Source organism: Pongo abelii, chromosome 23 (genome assembly GCF_028885655.2).
Source record: "Pongo abelii isolate AG06213 chromosome 23, NHGRI_mPonAbe1-v2.0_pri, whole genome shotgun sequence".
Classification (NCBI taxonomy): Eukaryota; Metazoa; Chordata; class Mammalia; order Primates; family Hominidae; genus Pongo; species Pongo abelii.
Window position 1 is genome coordinate 46,376,136 of NC_085929.1, and position 16,176 is coordinate 46,392,311.

Consider the following 16,176-nt stretch of genomic DNA (forward strand, 5'->3'; position numbering starts at 1 on the left):
AGCTTACCATGTGGCAGGCTCCATTCTAGGAAATGGAGAAACAGGTGCACAAGACACAGTCCTCACCCCCCGGAGTAAACAGCTACTCTTCATTGAACGCTCACAATGTGTTCACACCTGGGCCTTCACATGCCTCATCTCTCTCCTTTAATTAGGATTCAAAGCCATGATTTGAGGTCCTGCTTTGCCATTTCCTAACTAAGACTTAACAACTTCTCTAAGTCTCAGTTCCCTCATCCGCAACACAAGGAATAATCGCCAGACAGGGCCGTGGGAGAGGAAGAAACAAGATGCTTTGGAAAGAATTTTGAAAATGGCGGGTGGAGGCTGAGCAAGAATCAACTTTCTGCGGGCAGGGCCTTTCCTCGGCATCCCCGTCTTCATTCATACAACCCCCATTTCAGATGACGACTGTGTACCAGATGAGCCAGGTGCTGGGCATTCGGCCACACAGAGAATCAGACCAGCGATTACCCTAGGACAACCGGCAGTGGAGGGGAAGGCTGGACCTCAGGAAAGCTTCTAGAAGGAGAGAGGGACGTGATGGCGTCACGTCAAGCCATAGGGATTTCGCCTCCTGCGGATGGTAACGGCCTCGTCGCCCTCCCGCCCCCACCTGGACTCTGACGGTGCCGGCAGGAAACGGGAGGTGGGATGGCAGCCGATATTTCCAGACCCGCCTTGAGCCCCATCACCACTCCCAAGCAGAGGCTGTTACCTGAGAGGAAAGTCGGCCGCTGCCCAACGACCAAATTTCCTCGCCCCAGGATATTCCACCTACTCCAGCCAGGCTCAAGGGCCCAGGCAGGTCCCCACTTCCGCTTCCTCACTTCCTGCCCTGGTGCAGTTCCTCTCAGGGCGTCAAGCAAGATGGTTGCAGATACCTGAGCTGGGGGGTACCAAGGGGAATGAAGGTAAGTGTCTTCGTTTCACAGGCTGCCGGGCTGTGACACTGCCCTAATCCTCCTTTCAAAGAATAACTGTTTAAAAGTGTGTTACTACTGTCATTTCAACTGACTAGAAATACCACCAGCACGTGATTGCCACCTCAAAGGACAGAGAATGTAATAGTAGTCTATGAAGAGCAGTGTGTGTGATGGGCAATGATGGGGTAGCTCCAGTGACTGATGGCTTCAGGTGCTACTGACGGGTAGTTGTTGATGTATTCAACTGATTTTCCGTGAGCACCCGCTTTGTGCCAGACAGTAAGGACTCGAAGATAAAAAGCAGCCCTCTGCTGGATATGTTTACAGGCTAGTGGAGGTGACAGGCACTGTCAGAGAAGATTGTAACAAGATATGTATGGCATAATAAGAGAGAAGAGATCATCTAATTCTGCCACTGAGTATTTAAGGGCAGGTTTCACAGAAGAGTTAACATCTGAATTGAATCTTAAAGGATGACAGGGAGTTCACTGGATAGACAAAGTAGAGGAGGACGTAAGAAGCAAAGGACACATCATGTGTAAAGGCATGAAAGCTGAGCCAGCCTATTATCTTGGAAAAACTACATGTACTGTAGTTACTACAACTGTCACAAAGGCTATTAGTGGAGCAGCAGAGGAAGGTTAAATAACAGAGGGAAGTCGGATCATGAAGAACCTTATCCATACTACAAGGTGATTTTATCCGGTAGGCATTGAAAAATGTAATCGAACCTGTGTTTTAATGGAATATTGACTAGGGTGAGGGGAAAAGACAGAGGATAACAAAACACTTAGTAGACAAAAGCAATATTTGTTTCTATCTCTTACTACTTCAGTCATAATTATAATAATAATAGCCCACATTATTGATACTGACATGTAGATAGGTGAATCCAATATAAAATGATAGGAGGTATGAAAGAAGTTGGTGAGTTTGGAATATGATTTGACTGGCTATAATATAGAGTAATGGGGTGGGAGCCAGAGGGAAATCGAAAAGGTGACCTGGAAAACATTGTTCAGGGCCTTGAATGCTATGTTGAGGTATTTTGACTTTATAAAATAGTGGGGGACAAACTACAAGTATTTTATACATTGAGCTATAGTTTATGAAGTTTTTTTATATGTATAGCTTATGTAAATCTCAAAGGAATGCTGAGAAGTAGGCATTATTATCCCATTGTACAGGTGAGAAAGCTGAGTTTGTGGAATATGCATACATTCTACATTATTGAGCACCTGCTATTTACAAAGCACTATGCTGAGCTATGAGACTAGAAGGAAGTTGTAGTTTAATACTCTAATAGAGGAAACAGGAATAAATCAGCAATTGTAAGTAGTTGCCATAATAAAGGCAGACAATGTTACGGGAGTGAAAGGGGGACTTGTCTATATTTGCATAGTCAGGGAAGGCTTCCTGGAGGAGGTGAGCTTAAACTGAGTTTGGAGAAACAAATAGATTACAATTGCCCAGAGATATTTAACTAGGAAGCAGTTTACCTGAAACTTGAACCCAAATCTCCTGTGTCTAGCTCTTTCCCCTACTCTAAGGACCAATCTTTGGTCCTCGATTTTAAGCTCTATCGGCAACTCAGTCACAAGTCGACTTGTTATATTTGGAGAAGGTCAGAGATTCCAATTTTTTATTTTTAAGTTCATTCATTTTCTCCTTTTAAAATTTCTGTGTGTACTCAAAAAGTAGATTGGAAGCAGAGGAACTGGAAGAAGAGCAGAATGTTCTGATAGTTCGGGCAATAAATGATGAAGGCCGTAACTAAGGCAGAGGTCGTGGGCATAGTGTGAATCTCCACTCTGCTCACTCTCCTCTTACACATATACTTTTACATATAATGTTAAAATGTAGAAGTTATGGGACTGGGCTCTGAATATATGTAGCAATGAGAGAGAAGGAGGAGTCTACAGGGACTAAGTTTCTTTTTGGGGTGACCAAGTAAATGACTGTTGCTGTTGACCAAGATGAACATGATCTGAGGGGCCAGTTTGGCAGGAAAGATGGGGAATTCTGCTCTGGACATTTTGAATCTGAGCAACAGGTGGGAGATGTTCAGGGGACAGTTGAATAGAGATAACTGAAAGAAGAGGGTTTGGGGCTAGGTTCATGGACTTCAGAGTAGTCAGCATGTAGAAGGTGATTGAGGAGGCAGATGGGAAGTAGGAGACAGGGTAAGATTAAAGACTGAAGTCCCAATAAACAGTGAGGGAGTTGGTTAGGCTTGGCAAAAGTGTCAAGTGTTACCAACTTAGTGGAATTAACCCTGTTCAAGTGACAATGTGTAAGTGGTCCTTCTTATCTGCTTTCCTCCATTTGGGGGCACAATTTAGTTGTAATACTGTAACATCTGCTAAATACAAATGTTGCTCTGTGGTAGCTTGGTTGGTTTTTTTCTTTAATTTTTTGAACTTGAGGTTCTATAAAAGTGAACACAGTTTGCTTCACCTGGCTTCCAGGACACCATTTCTCCTTCTCATCTCCTTGACTCATCCGTTCTCAATTCTATGACCTCTCAACTTTGAAGGAGCCCACTCTCTAACCTCTTGTCTTCTCTATCTATATTCACTCCACAGGTAGTGTTATCCACTTGCAAAGCGGTAAATACTCTTCGATTCTGACAACTCTCAAGGTTTTCTCTTCAGCTTCTCCTGACCTCCAAACTCACATATCTAACTACCTTGACCTCTGCACTGGGATGTCTCATGGGCATCTCAAATTCAGTAAGTCCAAAACCAAACCCCTGGTCTTGCCTTCCAAACCTGCTCTGCCACAGTCTCTCCTGTCTCAGTAAATGACACATCCTTGCTTCTCGGTTCTCAGGCCATGAACCTGGGAGTCACCTTAACTCCTGTCTTTGTCTCTCATAGCTCTCATGATATCCATGAGCTTACCTTTGAAATAAAAGGTGGCTACCCAGTCTAGATAATAAATGATTTATTGATGCTACATTCTAATACAAGATACAATAACATTATCTATGTTTCTAGACTTTATGATCACCCTGTCTATTCAAAATCCAACCACTTCCCACCACTTACATCATCCTGTTTTAAGCCACAACCATCTCTGGTCTGGACTATGAAAGTAGCCTCTTTTTTTTTTTCGCAACAGAGTTTTGCTCTTATTGCCCAGGCTGGAGTGCAATGGCGCAATCTCGGCTCACCACAACCTCTGCCTCCCAGGTTCAAGCAATTCTTCTGCCTCAGCCTCCCGAGTAGCTGGGATTACAGGCATGCGCCACCACGCCTGGCTAATTTTGTATGTTTAGTAGAAACGGGGTTTCTCCATGTTGCTCAGGATGGTCTCAAACTCCTGACCTCAGGTAATCCACCCGCCTCGGCCTCCCAAAGTGCTGGGATTACAGGCATGAACCAACCATGCCCGGCCAACAGTAGACTCCTAACTGGTCTCTCTTCTTCTGTTCTTGCTCCCTTGCTATCTAATTTCAGCACAACAGCCAGAGCTACCCTTTTAAAACTTAAAACCCAAGTCAGGTCATATTACTCCCCAGTTCAAAATCTTCCATTGGCTTCCATCTCACTCAGAGTAAAATCCAAAGGCCTCGCCGTGGCAACAAGGCCCTACATGTTCTGCTGTCCCTCTGATCTCCATCCCAGCTCCTCTCCACCGCACTCGCAGTGTTAAACATGTCTTCACCTGAAGTCTTTGCACTTGCTAGTCCCTATACCTGCAAAAGCTATTTCCCCCGATGTCCATCCAGGAACTACTGGCTTCTTCACTTTGTTCTAGACTTTGCTCAAATGTCCTTTGATTTCCCAACGTAAAATCACAACCCCCGTCTCAGCCACACTCACTGTGGCTCTTGCATCATTTTATTTTTCTCCCTAACATCTGATGTACCTCCTATTTCGCCCTTTACCAGAATGTAAGATCCAGGAGGGCAGAGATTATGTTTTGTTCACTGGTAGTTTTCCAGCACCTAGAACAGGCCTAACACAGAGTAGGTGTTCAAACTTTATTTATTGAATAAATGAAACGAGAATGTCTGAATTCACACTATTGAATAAGAAGTACATATTTTACCATAAAGTTAAATTGAGCATAATTATGGCAAGAAGTTCAGATATTGGCCAGGTGCAGTGGCTCATGCCTGTAATCCCAGCACTTTGGGGGGCCAAGGCGGGTAGATCACTTGAGGTCAGGAGTTCGAGACCAGCCTGACCAACATGGTGAAACCTCAGCTGTACTAAAAATATACAAATTAGCTGGGTGTGGTGGCAGGTGCCTGCAATCCCAGCTACTCGGGAGGCTGAGGCAGGAGAATCATTTGAACTTAGGATGTGGAGGTTGCAGTGAGCCAAGATCGCGTCACTGTACTCTAGCCTGGGCAACCGAGTGAGACTCAGTCTCCAAAAAACAAAACAAAACAAAACAGAAGTTCAGATATAAACAAATGACCCCTCAAAAGGAATTGATTAAAAAATTTTTAAACAAAGTATGGTTTAAAAAAGAAACTTCTCCACTGTGGCTAAGTCCAGATTTCACATGTTACTGTATCCTCCTCATCTTGCTGCTATTTTTCTGAGTATCTCATGATAGTGAGTACTGAAATGCTGGCATTCTCACATTAGGGTCTTTATTCTTAGGATCTGCCTTTGCACTCGTTCAGTTACAGAGATGTTATGAAATAAACCACTCAAGTGGCCTTGCTTCCCTCCCACTATGCTCTACATAACATGTCTGTCAATCAGTACTTACTACCAAAATAACTTGCCTTTGAGATTTTTCTGTTCTGCAATCTGTTCCATGCTTGTAAGGGGAAGGATTATATTCTGCTCCCTGGGGAGTAGTGCCTGCTGCAAAATTAGCTTCCTCATTAGGGTACAAGCTGAAAACACCATGATACTTTCCATGTAACACCATTCAACATTTTCCCTTCGCTCCCACTCCCCAACCATAGAATTTTAGGGACTCCTTTAACCATTTCAAAACCATCTACTTGGGAGCTATCGAAGAATAAGGACTGTAGCCAGAGGATTTCAGCATTTAAAAACTTGGCAATAGAGCTGTTCAATGTAATGATCCAAGAAGGTCCTTAGGAGGCTGAATAATTCTGAGGTCAAGGTTGAGACGTTATTATTTTTAAAGTAGCAAGATGTTGTTATTTTTAAATTTTATCGTTATAACATGTGGAAATAGCAGAGATCCTTTTCAGATATAACCAGGATTTAAGAAAATTTGACAAACTTGCATTAATAAAAAGAAAACCTGTTATTAAGGAGCTACAGGGCCGGGCGTGGTGGCTCATGCCTGTAATCCCAGCACTTTGGGAGGTTGAGGCGGGCAGATCATCTGAGGTCAGGAGTTCAAGACCAGCCTGGCCAACATGGCGAAACCCTATCTCTACTAAAAATACAAAAAAATTAGCCAGGCATGGTGGCAGGTACCTGTAATCCCAGCTACTCGGGAGGCTGAAGCAGGAGAATCACTTGTACTTGGGAGGCAGAGGTTGCAGTGAGCCAAGATCGTGCCATTGCACTCCAGCCTGGGCAAGAAGAGCGAAACTCCGTCTCAAAAAAAAAAAAGGAGTTATGGATAGAAAATTACTTCCTTTAACTCATTCGACAAATATTTACTGAGCATTTTCTGTCACCTTGACACTTTGCTGATTCTTCTTTTCTATTTCAATAAAAATGTTGAGCAATTATAACCAAGGAAAAGGTTTTAAGAAAGTAAATTTTAAGCAAGGTTTAGATATAAAGAAGCAAAGAGATGGAAAAGGATGCCGTTTCACATTGCAGAAAAAGTTTAAACTTTAGAACCCCAAATTGAATCTCTCCTTGACACTCTCCTCTTGGTATTCCAGGGATTAATGCTAGGAACATCCCAGTGAGCCAACATTTCCCTGCTCATCTTGGATCCAGTCCCCAAACTCTGAATGGCGCCACTTAGCAAGTAGCAATGTCTCTAATTTTCTGTAAAAGATGCAACGTTGGCAATCCATTTTCTAGCAAGAGCAAAGAGAAAGGAAGAGGCCTTCACAAGTTGCAGTTGATATAGGGGGAAGGGTGAGTGTACATTTAAAGGTAAGAACTAAGGAAGTTGAAGGTAACAAAACTCAAGGTCAATGGAAAGTCTTAAATCCCAGAAAGCCTTCAGTCTAAGACTCAACAGAAATTGAAGTCCCAGAAATCGAAGGAACTGGTTCCAACTCATGCTGGACTGTGGCAAACCTGGGGTGAGAATGCATCCCAGCTCAGAATGTTTCTTCTTTTTTGTCAAGAGTAATATTACAGGCTGAGTGTATGAACAAAGCATCTTCCCTGGGATTTTAACATTGTGAGTGATCGAGGGTGCTCTTAAATAAGTTCCCCCAAGAAGCCCTAATGTTCTCTGGATGCGTGACTATACTAAGAGAATAAGAATTTTCCTTAAGATCAGCTTGCTGATGGACCATATCAAGAACTATAAATTTTCTTATGTGAACACAAGTGTTCAGGGGGGATATTGTTAAAACTGAAACCAAGCATAAAGAAGCAAAAGTGTTTCAGTGAACCTCCTGCATTTTAGTTCAACTCTGGCAGCAAGAAAACAAAACCACATAATCTAAGGCTCACGCCCAACTCTCCGAAGCCCCATATGTGCTAGTTCCTGTGTGGTTTGCCTACAGACTGCAGGGCTGACTAGGGGTAGTTTGGAGGAGGGAGTAAGAGCTGGGGAGGAGGAGGCACAGTTAATGGATCTGTAAACTTGCACCCTCTTTCAGAGTGGTACATGGAAGACAGCACAAAGTGGATCCGTACTCTGAAATGCAGTAATTCTGATGCTTGAATTTGTCTCCCTTCTTGCCAGAAAGGATTCTAATAACTCGGTGTCAAAGCCAAGACATAAACTCAACCCCTTCTCTTCCAAAAGGTATGTCATTATACAACATCTGTACATATACTCTAGAAACTTTGAACAGTTTTATAATTTGCAGAATGTTCTGTATGAGTTAATTAAAATGAATCTCACTAGTTCTCTAAATATTACTTTTAAGTCCCATCAGCTAAGGTCTCTAAACCTTTTGCTGTGACAATGTTTGTGGTGATGGGTTTTGACTTCTATCAAATGAACTGGGAGAACACTTGTTCCTTACCCAGTCCATAACACAAAAATCTCCACGAACTGGCTTCAGAAGCATCTCAGGGAAAGATTTTCGACCTTGGGATCACGGAGGTAAAATTCCACTTCACCATGGTCAGGATTTAATCCAAATTGGAAGGGGTTGGAGGGGGTGGTAGAGGGCTGAGCAGTGATGAATGAACACTAGCACTCTGAGGTCAGGATTTCTCTCTTTGCTTGAGTTTCTAGTTCTGTTCGCATTTTTGTTACCTGTACAAAGAACACCAGTTTTCATTCCTTTACAAAAAGAAAACTTTATGTTGAAGTGTATTTTGGAAGGGTATTGTCTCTCTTCGTACTAGCCGTTAGGCTCCATCCCTATGACTGTCTCTGGTTTAGGCGTCCAGTCTGAAGACAGCTGCTTTGTGTTCTTTGTCCCAACCCTTCCTGAGCATGAGGATTGAACATACCAACCAAAGGTTTCACTAATGTGAAATATACTGTATTGCCTTGACTGGTATACTGTCAAAAAAAATTTACCATATTTATCTACCTGGAATTAGGCCTTCTTAATAAAGTGTATGCAGCATAATTTGTACACTATTGAACATATACATCCCTAGATAAACTAGGAGAGGGAAATGTCTTAGATCTAAACATCCGATGGGAAAAATTTCGTGTGTTCTTGTTATGTTATCTGAGGATGGGAAACTTCAGGTCGAAGAATCTTTTGTTCTATGCAGCAATGTTTGTCATAAACGGTTTAGTTCTTTATTGGCTCCTTTTTGTTTCTTGTTTTTGTTTTCAGAAAGAGTATTTAGCAGAAGTTACTCTCCTTTAACAATCCAGTATTTTATGTAAAACTTTATAAAATAATTTTATAGTGATTCTCTTTACAAAACCATCCGCTGTTGAATGAGGAACAATGTGTAAATAGAGGACCACCTGAGTATATTTAATTTCCAAATATGAAAAAAATCTGACTCATACCCCTTTTTGTTTTTTTGTAAAAGAGACGTGGCCCTATATTATTGAATAAAACTGCTTTTTTAGATTGAACTTGGAGTGTCTCCCATGTGGTAAACTGAAATCTTATTCTCCCCAAATTGTAATAGATTTTATCTTTTTAAAAATGACTTTACTGAAGCAGAGGAGAAGGAGACGATCAATCTATTCAATATGAAGAAATATTTCTGTTGCTAATACAATATCCTTTTGAATATCTCCCACATCTTCGGCCCTGGTGAAAATCCCTTTCAATTGTTCTGTCTACCTCGTAGGGATATTGTAAGAATAAATGAGTTAACATAGATATGAAGTGCCTTAGGAAAAAGGCGCTATAAAAATGCAAGGCAATATCATGATTAGTTATTTCTTTGACTCTTGATCATTTTCTTCCCACTTCTTATACAAAATGTCTCTCACTTATTTCCTGAAGCCATTTCTTTTAGAACTATTGCTTCCTAGAAGAGCTGAAAATGATCCTAGTTCCAACATATTTATTGATTCCCAGATAATAACACCCACTGGTGTTGATGACTGACAGGGTTCATGCCTAAACTTGAGTAGAACTTACCCTTTTTTCCTGGGTCAAGAAAAGTCTGCAATTGTTCGAAAATGTGTCAGTAAGTGTGATTCCATCAGGATTTCTTAACTAAGTAACAGTTGCTGCTGGATAATCCTGGGGGCAGATTATTCATTTTTGTGCCCCTATAAAACAAACTCATAACTTGTTCAAGAATCTTTATAAGTTGTTTGAATCAAACAATAGGGTCGTTAGGTCCCCATTTTGTCCATTTGAGGTATTTGCCCAGCATACCTTGATCTGTAAAGAAATAGCACAGCCTTGGCTGGGCAAGGTGGCTCATGCTTATAATCCTAGCACTTTGGGAGGCTGAGGTGGGCAGATCTCCAAAAATAAATAATAATAATGATAATAACACAACCTCATGAGTCTTTTTTTTTTTTTTTTTTTGAGACAGGGTCTCACTCTGTCACTCAGGTTGGAGTACAGTGGCACAATCACAGCTCACTGCAGCCTCAACTACCCTGGGTTTAGTGATCCTCCCACCTCAGCCTCTCGAGTAGCTGAGACTACAGGTACACACCACCACACCTGGCTAATATTGTATTTTTAGTAGAGACAGGGTTTTGCCATGTTGCCCAGGCTGGTCTTGAACTCCTGAACTCAAGCGATTCACCTGCCTCAGCCTCCGAAAGTGTTGGGATTACAGGTGTGAACCACTACACCTGGCCTGCCCTTTCTTTTCCACTTAAAAATTCTTAAGAAAGTATGGCCCTGTTTAACAAATAAGCATTTTACAAACATTTATCGATCAGTTACTATATGCCAGGCCTGGCGCTAGGCACCAAGTCCTCTTCAACAATGTTAACATTAAGTTTCAATAAACTTGAGTCAATAGGAATTCAGTAAATAATTTTTAAAGATTTTCTTTTTATTTGTATATTTGTTTGAGTTCATTGTAGATTCTGGATATTAGCCCTTTGTCAGATGAGTAGGTTGCGAAAATTTTCTCCCATTTTGTAGGTTGCCTGTTCACTCTGATGGTAGTTTCTTTTGCTGTGCAGAAGCTCTTTAGTTTAATTAGATCCCATTTGTCAATTTTGGCTTTTGACACCAGCATGGCACATGTATACATATGTAACTAACCTGCACATTGTGCACATGTACCCTAAAACTTAAAGTATAATAATAATTAAAAAAAAAGATTTTCTTTTAAAATATGTATTTATAAACAAAAATTTTAGAGAATTAAAAGAAACTGTCACAAAGTGCATGATGATAAAAGTCTTACATGCTCTCCAAAGAAAATGTGAAGACATACCTTAAGAAGATAGTGAAGAACGGCCGGGCACAGTGGCTCACGCCTGTAATCCCAGCATTTGGGAGGCCAAAGCAGGCAGATCATCTGAGGTCAGGAGTTGGAGACAAGCCTGGCCAACATATTGAAACCCTGTCTCTACCAAAATACAAAAATTAGCCGGGCATGATGGCAGGCGCCTGTAATCCCAGCTACTTGGGAGACTGAGGCACGAGAATTGCTTGAACCCGGGAGGCAGACGTTTCAGTGAGCTGAGATCGTGCCACTGCACTCCAGCCTGGTCGACAGAGCAAGATCCTGTCTCAAAAAAAGGAAAAAAGAAAAAAAAAGAAAAGATAGTGAGAAAATAACTGAACATAAAACATAGAGAAAAGTTGAAATATTAGTACTCACTACCTAGTTTCAACAATTGCTAACTTTTTGCCATATTTGCTCCATCTATACCTATTTCTTCCTGAATTACTTGTAAGTTGCAGATGAAATAATACTTCACTCCTAAATAATTCAGTACTCATCTAAGAAGAAAGGCATTCCTCTATCTAACCACAATTCCATCATTAGGCCTAAGAGGATAAACAGTAAGTCCTTAATATCATCTGATAGCTAGTGCAGATTTAACCTTCCCCATTTGTCCCCCAAATGTCTTCTATACCATTTTTTAAAAAAAGAATCTAATTTTTAAAAATAAGAACATATTTTGCAGTTGGATCTCATGCTTCTTTCTTCAACATTGGATGTTTTTAAAGATTAAGCCAGTTCTCTTGTACCAGGTCCCACTTTCTGAATTCGTTGTTGCCTCATGGTTAATTTGTTCCTCTACCCACTTTATTTCTCATAAGCTCCAAGGTAGGACTAAAAGCTTGATTTGATTTTGATAGAACGCTTTTTGCAAGGTGCCACTGGGTGCTCCATATTGCATCTTATCAGGAGGTACAGAATGCCAGGTTGTTCCACTGTTCGTGATGCCAAGTTTGATCAGGGCTTGAGGTAGTGATCTTGCTCAGGGGATCTCTTGTTGTACAGGCACTTTTTCACCCTTTGCAATTAGCAAGTAGTCTCAGGGGGTATCTCAAAGTGTATCTCATAAACACTTTGGCACGGTGACAATATCCTATTTCCCAACAAACTCTCACCCGGTGACTTTAGGTAATAATCTTCACCTAAATTGATTATTTCATTGGAGTTCATATATATTTTTAATACACTTTGAAGATGGACTTGACATGCAAATTCATCATTATCAGCAGCAATAGCGGCTGGAAATATTTATTGAGTGCATAAGTTCAGGTAATAATAATAACAGTAGGTAATGTTTATTGAGTGCTTGCTGTGGAGTCAAGACAGCCTCGGTGTGAGCCCAGTCTTTCACTTACTAAGCGAGTGAACTGGGACAAGTTATTCTTTTTGTGCTTCAGTTTCTTAAGCTATAAAATGGGATTAATAATGGTGCCTGTCTCGTGGGATTGTTCTGAAGAGTAAACGATTTATAAATTTAAGGTTCCTAAAACGGTGCCTGTTATTATTATTTGCCAAGCATTGTTCTAATACTTTGTAGGTACTAACTCATCTACTTCTTCTAATGGTGCAATGAAGAAAGTGCTAATATTACCCTTTTTTCACAATGAGGAAACTGAGGTACAGAGAGGTCTAGTACATTGCACAAGGTCACTTAACTAGTACCTGGTGGAGCCGGGATTTGAATCCAGGCTGTCTGGTTCCTGAGCACTCTCTCTGATGATGGGCACATGCAATGAGGGGTGATACAAGTGGAACTGAGTGGAAGTAGCCCTCACACACACTCAGACTTGAAGTTATTGAAAATCCGGGAGGTTGCCACCCAAACACATTTAAGGTTTCATTCATCTGAATAAGAACAGCATTCCACTAAGCACAGATAAGTACTCTTATTACATTTACACAGCTTAAGGCTCTGTACAAGAAACCTTGAACATAAAACACTTGGAACAGAAAAGAGTAGGATAACTATGAAGTAATAGGGGGAAAAAAATCTCTGAAAGGAATAATATGAGCGGGGAGTTATGAGACCTGGGACCTCAGAGCCTCGGGGTGGAAGATGATATTTTGATATAATCAGGAGGGAGCAAATTCGTCTCATTTTTCACATTTCTGTACTATATAAGATTTTACCATAAAACACAAGAGTATAAGCCATTGTCAGATTTATAAAAGGCCATGGTGGATTTCCTTAAGAGACGATGGATGACTCTTGTTAGTAGGTAACTTCCCTGGTTGGTTATCTCATACACTCAGATATTCCATAAGTCAGCCTGTGGCTTCTGAAACTGTATTGAGAAAAAGCTGTATAAATAGGTGTTGGTCCATGCTCCTTCATCAGCATTACAAAAGGGTTCAACTGCTGAGTTGAATCTTATCCACTCCTTCAGTGGCCATTACAGAAAGCTCTCAAGTGTAATTTTCTAAAGAGGACTAAAAATAAATAAGAAAAAAAAATCCAGCATTAATAATGGTTCTTTTTGCATTTCTAACACAGTCAGTGCCAAATTGGTTCTGCCTTTTTATGTTTTTTAATGAAAAGCAGCCTAATTGATCAATTGGTCATGAATAATACTTTTTCGTTTGTTTTTCTCCACACCCCGCAGCCTTCTAGAACCACGGGCTTAATGTGTCCGCCTACAAATGGTTCATGATTTGTGTTTTTTGTCTAGTGCTTTATGGGAAAGTATTAGAAACAAACTGCTGGGAACTCAGTAGGAGCTCAGTAAATAATAAGTAGATCTCTTGTTAAATATGATTTTAAAGAAACTCTTTCTAAATAACTAGGAAATATTACAAGGGAAGTACAAAGTGGGGTGGAAAGCCTGGCTGACTTGTAATTTGAAATTTCTGTTCATCATTTTATAGGTCACAGAGTTTAACCCTTTATAAAACAAAATGTAAAGTCTGATAGCTGAAAAGGCTCTCCTCCGCTAAATAGATTTGTTTGAAAATATAGATCATTAAATCGGTAAGAATAACAGGAGAATCTCAACCAAACATTGAGACAACTAAGAAAATTGTCTAAATCTAATACCTTATATCAGTACTTTAAGTTGACCATAAATACGCTGATATCCATAGCACATAGGTTCTTAATGGCAGTGGTGGGGTGGGTGGGGGAAGGGGAGTGTCACAGACACGTTCAAGATGTTGATGAAAGCTATGAAAACTCTCCCCAATGGGGAAAAAAAAACCAACGATGCCTAGCACTTATCCTACACAACTTTGTACAGAATTTCCATGGGAAATTCTGGTGTCCATCCATCATAAATCACCTGGTGTCCACCCATATATCCTGAATAGGAAAAATTGTCTTTCTCTAGAGTTATTGTACACTGATCCTGATGGAGCTTTAAAAAGAGTTGTCGTGCAGGCTCAGTGACTTTGGGAGGACAAGGTGGGAGGATTGCTTGAGCCCAGGAGATTGAGACCAGCCTGAGCAACATGGTGAGGCCCCATCTCTACAAGATATTCTTTTAAAAAATTAGCCAGGCCCAGTGGCCCGCACCTGTAGTCCAAGCTACTCCAGAGGCTGAGGCAGGAGGATCCCTTGAGCCCAAGAGATCAAGGCTGCAGTAAGCCGTGTTCACACCTCTACACTCCAGCCTGGGCAACAGAGTGAGATCCTGTCTCAAAAAATAAATAAGTAAATAAAAAGAGTTGTCATTATCTTGTTTGATCTGGCTATGATCTTTGAGGTAGACAGACCACAGATTTTACCTCTCATTCTGCAGAGTGGGAAAAGCAAGGCTTGGAGAGTTTCCGGGACTTGCTCAAGGTAATTTGCTAATGTCTGCCGGGACTTAGCACCAAGCCTGTCACACTGTAGCCTGGGCCCCTTCCACAACACTGGTCCAAACACAGGATTCTGGAGATGCAGCAGCCCTCGATGGGCTTCTGGAAAGCTGAATTCTGGCTCTACCGGAAGCTACCCACGTGATCTTAAACAAGTCACCTAACTTCCCTGAGCTTCAATTTCTTCCTTAGTCAAGTGAGAGGTTAGACTGTTTGTTCTATGAAGCCCTTTGATTTTCTGCAGAAAACTACTTAATCCCACTGGGTCTGGGAGCAGAGGGAAATGACCTTTTCTGCCATAGATGGCAAGACCCTTCACCCTTCCCTGTAGGGCATAAGAGCTGGCATCCAATTCTTAATGGATTCCCTTGCAATGTCCAAATCCCATTAGAAGCTACAAACATCTCAATAGTGCCTTTGTGGGCTGCTTGGATGTCATGCCGCTGGCTGCCTCACTTGCTGCAGGGCTGACTGTCCACATCAATTATATTCCAACCCTGTGCTCTGCATCGGGCAGACATCCCATGAGATTTTATTACTCCTCTTGGGTAGTTCAGGGAGTCGTATGGAAGTAAATAATGCTGATGGGCTTATTTTGGGCTGATAGATCCTTATCCTTCTAAAGAGGTTATGCCTTTCAAAGGGCACAAAACCTTCTCCTTGATTTTTTATTATGAACAGTTATATCCTTTAATGTCCGAGAATTGTTCTTGGAAGTTGGAGACTCACAAGAGGGCTGCAGCTGTGAATGCAGAAGTCCTGAGACTAGGGGAGGACATCACCACTCTCCCTTGGCCTTTGGAGTCATCCAAGCTAAGTGCTAATATTTGTGATTAACAGGTGTTGATAGGAAATTGGGCCCCTGTGTCTTAGTCTTTTTGTGCTTCAAATTTTCTAAGTGAACTTCAGGCTGGCAAGTGGAGTTAGATCAACTTGTTACAGAGAGTGTCATCTGCTCAGTACCGTGTCAGGTCATTGGACTGTGGGAGGTTATACTGACCAGTGATGAGAGTGACAGAGCATGAGCTTGGCTCCCGTATTCTGTGTTCTATGCTCAGCCTCACAGATGACTCACTGTGCCTCATCGACTCCTCTGTCCTTGAGTGAAATTATGCCATTCTTTAACCCACTATACAAGAGACTTTTGAAGATTCATGTGTTGCTACCCCCAACAGTATCTCATTTGTACAATGCAGAACATGGCGCTTTCTTATGTAAACAAACTCATTTTATGGAATTTTTATTTCCTAGATCAATATTTTTAAATAGACTACTAATTCATTTTATAAACCAGATACCGTAAGATTTTATGAGTTGATACTTGGTACCCTGTAAGTATCCAAATAATCAAAGAAGAAAGTGTGAAGTCAAGGAATCCCCTAGCTGAAAAGAAGTTCCCAATACCTGGAACAAAAAAGATGGAGCTTTGAGATAGCAGACTTTGTTTTTCTCCAGCAAAGATCCACAACTTCCATTTTTAAATGTAAGATGTAAGGGAGATTTATGATACAGCCTAC

The 16,176-nt window shown here is 41.2% G+C and overlaps 2 protein-coding genes across 14 annotated transcripts in view; one reads left to right on the plus strand and one right to left on the minus strand.

The window, feature by feature from the left end:
• The window catches only part of ENTHD1 (ENTH domain containing 1), a 167,742-nt gene extending 166,841 nt beyond the window's left edge, over positions 1–901 (minus strand). For 2 of the 6 annotated variants that reach the window (XM_054543490.2, XM_054543486.2), the window contains exon 1: positions 719–812. The gene's annotated coding sequence lies outside the window, so the exon portion shown is untranslated. Of the gene's footprint in view, positions 1–718 lie in introns of all 6 variants that reach the window. The other 4 variants (XM_054543489.2, XM_054543487.2, XM_024239971.3 and 1 more) reach the window with 3 other exon arrangements.
• Positions 772–16,176, plus strand: part of GRAP2 (GRB2 related adaptor protein 2) — a 79,397-nt gene continuing 63,992 nt past the window's right edge. For 2 of the 8 annotated variants that reach the window (XM_054543494.2, XM_063723094.1), the window contains exons 1-3: positions 772–914; positions 6,766–6,967; positions 7,752–7,814. Coding sequence is in view for 1 of the 8 variants with exons in the window: in XM_063723099.1 (XP_063579169.1) it covers positions 7,723–7,814 (92 nt within the window). In the remaining 7 variants the exon portion in view is untranslated. Of the gene's footprint in view, positions 915–3,511; positions 3,659–6,765; positions 6,968–7,567; positions 7,815–16,176 lie in introns of those variants that run through there. The other 6 variants (XM_063723095.1, XM_063723097.1, XM_054543492.2 and 3 more) reach the window with 5 other exon arrangements.